The sequence below is a fragment of the Salmo trutta genome, unplaced genomic scaffold, assembly GCF_901001165.1.
Source record: "Salmo trutta unplaced genomic scaffold, fSalTru1.1, whole genome shotgun sequence".
Taxonomy (NCBI): domain Eukaryota; kingdom Metazoa; phylum Chordata; class Actinopteri; order Salmoniformes; family Salmonidae; genus Salmo; species Salmo trutta.
Genome location: NW_021823104.1, coordinates 690,678 through 697,459, shown reverse-complemented (window position 1 = coordinate 697,459; position 6,782 = coordinate 690,678). Strand labels below are relative to the sequence as shown.

The 6,782-nt window shown below is 41.9% G+C and overlaps 1 protein-coding gene across 5 annotated transcripts in view; it reads right to left on the bottom strand.

Annotated features, from left to right (window-relative positions):
- Positions 1–1,160: 1,160 nt before the first annotated feature.
- LOC115188923 (AP-5 complex subunit zeta-1) overlaps positions 1,161–6,782 on the bottom strand; it is a 389,472-nt gene continuing 383,850 nt past the window's right edge. For 4 of the 5 annotated variants that reach the window (XM_029747750.1, XM_029747751.1, XM_029747752.1 and 1 more), the window contains 3 exons: positions 4,459–4,591; positions 2,571–2,767; positions 1,161–1,497 (listed from right to left, as the gene is read on the bottom strand). In XM_029747750.1, the coding sequence (XP_029603610.1) occupies positions 1,242–1,497; positions 2,571–2,767; positions 4,459–4,591 (586 nt within the window). In that variant the 3' untranslated portion in view covers positions 1,161–1,241. Of the gene's footprint in view, positions 1,498–2,570; positions 2,776–4,458; positions 4,592–6,782 lie in introns of all 5 variants that reach the window. The other variant, XM_029747756.1, reaches the window with a different exon arrangement.

Genomic DNA, 6,782 nt, shown 5'->3' with positions numbered 1-6,782 from the left:
GGTAATACTGTTACCTTTATACTGACACCTTTAAGGAGTAATACTGTGGAACCTTTATACTGACACCTTTAAGGGGTAATACTGTGTTACCTTTATACTGACACCTTTAAGGAGTAATACTGTGGTACCTTTATACTGACACCTTTAAGGAGTAATACTGTGGTACCTTTATACTGACTACAAAAGGTATAAAGGTAACAGTATTACCCCTTAAAGGTGTCAGTATAAAAGGTACCACAGTATTTATACCTTTACTGTCTAGTATAACTATATCTAGATGGCTCAGTCAGTCCTGTCTAGTATAACTATATCTAGATGGCTCAGTCATTCCTGTCTAGTATAGCTATATCTAGATGGCTCAGTCATTCCTGCCTAGTATAACTATATCTAGATGGCTCAGTCATTCCTGTCTAGTATAACTATATCTAGATGGCTCAGTCGGTCCTGTCTAGTATAACTATATCTAGATGGCTCAGTCAGTCCTGTCTAGTATAGCTATATCTAGATGGCTCAGTCATTCCTGTCTAGTATAACTATATCTAGATGGCTCAGTCATTCCTGTCTAGTATAACTATATCTAGATGGCTCAGTCAGTCCTGTCTAGTATAACTATATCTAGATGGCTCAGTCAGTCCTGTCTAGTATAACTATATCTAGATGGCTCAGTCAGTCCTGTCTAGTATAACTATATCTAGATGGCTCAGTCAGTCCTGTCTAGTATAACTATATCTAGATGGCTCAGTCATTCCTGTCTAGTATAACAATATCTAGATGGCTCAGTCAGTCCTGTCTAGTATAACTATATCTAGATAGCTCAGTCAGTCCTATCTAGTATAACTGTATCTATGATCTTGACTCAGGAACTAAGAGATTTATATCAGAGAAACTGTTGATTAAAAGAGATTTACAGCATTTCTTGTACATAGTCCCCACTCATTTTAGGGGACCAAAAGTTATTGGGAAAAATTAACTTGTGTGTATTACATCAGTCAAAAGTTGAGTATTTGGTCCCGTATTCACAGCACTCAGTAACTACATCAAGCTGGACTCTACAAGCTGTTTGTTTTGTGTTTCAGATTATTTTGTGCACAACAACAAAAAAAGTGTCACAGTCCCAATACTTTTGGCGCTCACTGTATAATAACAAGATATTTACAAAGTCATTTACAAGTAAATTTATTGAAAACATACAGTATATTTATTGAAAACATACATCATTTAAGGTCTATGTGAAATTGCGATTATATTTTAGCGTGTGTGTGTGTGTGTGTGAGGCCAGTCAGTGTTCTGAGTCTCGGTGGCAGCGCTGCGTTGGCGTCTCCGTGCCAACGGGGGGAAGTGGCGAGAGGAGGCGGGGTTAGAACGCTCAGCGCCACGCTCGGAAGTTTCAGCAGCGACCATAACTCCTCCCCTCTGGTCACTACGGCGACAACGTCCTCCTCACTGCCACACCAGGAGACTGCTCCGTTACGAAGCTTAGAGAGGAACAGAGAAACCCTACACACACACACACACACACACACACACACACACACACACACACACACACACACACACAGAGTAAGGAACGGCTGTAGTGTGTGTAATTGTGTGACTGTAGCATGTAGGACAGCAGTGAGCCTGTAGGACAGCAGTGAGGGACAGCAGTGAGCCTGTAGGACAGCAGTGAGGGACAGCATTGAGCCTGTTAGACAGCAGTGAGCCTGTAGGACAGCAGTGAGGGACAGTAGTGAGCCTGTAGGACAGCAGTGAGCCTGTAGGACAGCAGTGAGCCTGTAGGACAGCAGTGAGGGACAGCATTGAGCCTGTTAGACAGCAGTGAGCCTGTTAGACAGCAGTGAGCCTGTAGGACAGCAGTGAGGGACAGCTGTGAGGGACAGCAGTGAGCCTGTTGGACAGCAGCGAGCCTGTAGGACAGCAGCGAGCCTGTAGGACAGCAGCGAGCCTGTAGGACAGCAGTGAGGGACAGCAGTGAGCCTATAGGACAGCAGTGAGGGACAGCAGTGAGCCTGTAGGACAGCAGTGAGCCTGTAGGGCAGCAGTGAGGGACAGCTGTGAGGGACAGCAGTGAGCCTGTAGGACAGCAGTGAGGGACAGCAGTGAGCCTGTAGGACAGCAGTGAGCCTGTAGGGCAGCAGTGAGGGACAGCTGTGAGGGACAGCAGTGAGCCTGTAGGACAGCAGTGAGGGACAGCAGTGAGCCTGTAGGACAGCAGTGAGCCTGTAGGACAGCAGTGAGCCTGTAGGACAGCAGTGAGGGACAGCTGTGAGGGACAGCAGTGAGCCTGTTGGACAGCAGTGAGCCTGTAGGACAGCAGTGAGCCTGTAGGACAGCAGTGAGCCTGTAGGACAGCAGTGAGCCTGTAGGACAGCAGTGAGCCTGTAGGACAGCAGTGAGCCTGTAGGACAGCAGTGAGCCTGTTGGACAGCAGTGAGCCTGTAGGACAGCAGTGAGCCTGGAGGACAGCAGTGAGCCTGGAGGACAGCAGTGAGCCTGTAGGACAGCAGTGAGCCTGTAGGACAGCAGGGAACAGGAAGCCCATTGTGTGTGTGTGTGTGTGTGTGTGTTACCTGGGTATGAGGTCATGGGAACGGGAAGCCAGTTTAGCGAGCGCGCTCAGTAAGGAGGTAACCACCCTGGGGGAGGGGCTTCCAGAGGAAGTGATCTCGAAGAGGACTGCCTCCAATGTCTCGAAACAGGAAGTAACCAGATCCACAGAACACCGAGAGTCAAATGACACCGACAGGTACTCACCGAGTACCCACACCTACACACACACACACACACACACACACACACACACACACACACACACAGAGAGATACACAGATACACACACACACACACACACACACACACACACACACACACACACACACACACACACACACACACACACACAGAGAGACACAGATACACAGATACACACACAGAGAGACACAGAGACACACAGAGACACAGATACACACAGAGACACACACACACACAGTTAACAAGATAGACACACACTCAGTCTCGATCTGTCACCATGTGTCTCTAAAGGTTTCTCTCTCACTTTGTTTATAATATAGTATAGTGTGTATATTATAGTATATATTATAGTATATAGTTCTCACCACATGTGTATATTATAGTATATAGTTCTCACCACATGTGTGTATATTATAGTATATAGTTCTCACCACGTGTGTATATTATAGTATATAGTTCTCACCACGTGTGTATATTATAGTATATAGTTCTCACCAATTGTGTATATTATATTATATAGTATATATTATAGTATATAGTGTATATTATAGTATATATTATAGTATACATTATATAGTTCTCACCACATGTGTGTATATTATAGTATATATTATAGTATATAGTTCTCACCACATGTGTGTATTATAGTATATAGTATATATTATTGTATAATTATAGTATATAGTGTATATTATGGTATATAATATAGTATATAGTGTATATTATAGTATATATTATAGTATATAGTGTATATTATAGTATATATTATAGTATATAGTGTATATTATAGTATATATTATAGTATATAGTGTATATTATAGTATATATTATAGTATATAGTGTATATTATAGTATATATTATAGTATATAGTGTATATTATAGTATATAGTGTATATTATAGTGTATATTATAGTATATAGTGTATATTATAGTATATATTATAGTATATAGTATATATTATAGTATATAGTGTATATTATAATATATAGTGTATATTATAGTATATATTATAGTATATAGTATATTTTATAATATATAGTTCTCACCACATTTGTATATATTATAGTATATAGTATATATTATAGTGTATAGTTCTCACCACATGTGTGTATATTATAGTATATATTATAGTATATAGTGTATATTATGGTATATAATATAGTATATGTTATAGTATATAGTATATATTATAGTATATAATAGCATATAGTATATATTATAGTATATAGTATATATTATAGTATATATTATAGTATATAGTTCTCACCACATGTGTATATATTATAGTATATATTATAGTATATAGTGTATATTATGGTATATAATATAGTATATGTTATAGTATATAGTATATATTATAGTATATAATAGCATATAGTATATATTATAGTATATAGTATATATTATAGTATATAGTTCTCACCACATGTGTATATATTATAGTATATATTATAGTGTATAGTGTATATTATAGTATATAGTGTATATTATAGTATATATTATAGTATATAGTATATATTATAGTATATAGTTCTCACCACATGTGTGTATATTATAGTATATATTATAGTGTATAGTGTATATTATAGTATATATTAGTGTATATTATAGTATATAGTGTATATTATAGTATATAGTGTATATTATAGTATATAGTGTATATTATAGTATATATTATAGTATATATTATAGTGTATAGTTCTCACCACATGTGTGTACAGGTCTTCTTTGCTGTTGATGTTAGTGGTGGTTCCAGCAAACTCTAGCAGCTCCCGTGATTGTTCAACAACCAGAGAGGGGTGGAGCTTACACAGCTTCAACAAGTGGTGGCTAAAAACTCTAGAGAGAGAAACGAGAGAGAGAGGAACGAGAGAGAGAGGAGAGAAACGAGAGAGAGACGAGAGAGAAACGAGAGAGAGGAGAGAAACGAGAGAGAGAAACGAGAGAGAGAAACGAGAGAGAGGAGAGAAACGAGAGAGAGAGGAGAGAAACGAGAGAGAGGAGAGAGAGAGGAGAGAAACGAGAGAGAAAGGAGAGAGAAAGGAGAGAAACGAGAGAAACGAGTGAAACGAGAGAGACGAGAGAGAAACGAGAGAGAGGAGAGAGGAGAGAGGAGAGAGAAACGAGAGAGAGGAGAGAGAAACGAGAGAGAGAGAAACGAGAGAGGAGAGAGAAACGAGAGGAGAGAAACGAGAGAGGAGAGAAACGAGAGAGAGGAGAGAAACGAGAGAGGAGAGAAACGAGAGAGAAACGAGAGAGAAACGAGAGAGAAACGAGAGAGACGAGAGAACGAGAGAGAGAAACGAGAGAGAGAAACGAGAGAGAGGAGAGAAACGAGAGAGAGAAACGAGAGAGAGAGAGGAGAGAGAAACGAGAGAGAAACGAGAGAGAGAGGAGAGAGAGGAGAGAAACGAGAGAGAAACGAGAGAGAAACGAGAGAGGAGAGAGAGAGGAGAGAGAGAAAAAAGAGAGTTAGTTAACGAGAGAGAGTTAATGAGCAGATGAGCTCCTGAATTGTTCAGCATGTTTTTACCAAAAGATAGACTGAGGGTTGTATAAAAAGGTGGATTATTTTACAAGGACATATACAGGGTGATACCCTCCGCATCATCTACAGGGTGATACCCTCCGCATCATCTACAGGGTGATACCCTCCGCATCATCTACAGGGTGATACCCTCCGCATCATCTACAGGGTGATACCCTCCGCATCATCTACAGGGTGATACCCTCCGCATCATCTACAGGGTGATACCCTCCGCATCATCTACAGGGTGATACCCTCCATCTACAGGGTGATACCCTCCATCTACAGGGTGATACCCTCCATCTACAGGGTGATACCCTCCATCTACAGGGTGATACCCTCCGCATCATCTACAGGGTAATACCCTCCGCATCATCTACAGGGTAATAACCTCCGCATCATCTACAGGGTAATACCCTCCATCTACAGGGTGATACCCTCCGCATCATCTACAGGGTAATACCCTCCATCTACAGGGTAATACCCTCCATCTACAGGGTGATACCCTCCGCATCATCTACAGGGTGATACCCTCCGCATCATCTACAGGGTGATACCCTCCGCATCATCTACAGGGTGATACCCTCCGCATCATCTACAGGGTGATACCCTCCGCATCATCTACAGGGTGATACCCTCCGCATCATCTACAGGGTGATACCCTCCGCATCATCTACAGGGTGATACCCTCCGCATCATCTACAGGGTGATACCCTCCGCATCATCTACAGGGTGATACCCTCCGCATCATCTACAGGGTGATACCCTCCATCTACAGGGTAATACCCTCCGCATCATCTACAGGGTAATACCCTCCGCATCATCTACAGGGTAATACCCTCCGCATCATCTACAGGGTAATACCCTCCGCATCATCTACAGGGTAATACCCTCCGCATCATCTACAGGGTAATACCCTCCGCATCATCTACAGGGTAATAACCTCCGCATCATCTACAGGGTAATACCCTCCATCTACAGGGTAATACCCTCCATCTACAGGGTAATACCCTCCATCTACAGGGTAATACCCTCCATCTACAGGGTAATACCCTCCGCATCATCTACAGGGTAATACCCTCCGCATCATCTACAGGGTAATACCCTCCGCATCATCTACAGGGTAATACCCTCCATCTACAGGGTAATACCCTCCGCATCATCTACAGGGTGATACCCTGTAGATGATGCGGAGGTTATTACCCTGTAGATGATGCGGAGGGTAATACCCTCCATCTACAGGGTAATACCCTCCATCTACAGGGTAATACCCTCCATCTACAGGGTAATACCCTCCATCTACAGGGTAATACCCTCCATCTACAGGGTAATACCCTCCGCATCATCTACAGGGTAATACCCTCCGCATCATCTACAGGGTAATACCCTCCATCTACAGGGTAATACCCTCCGCATCATCTACAGGGTGATACCCTCCACATCATCTACAGGGTAATACCCTCCATCTACAGGGTAATACCCTCCATCTACAGGGTAATACCC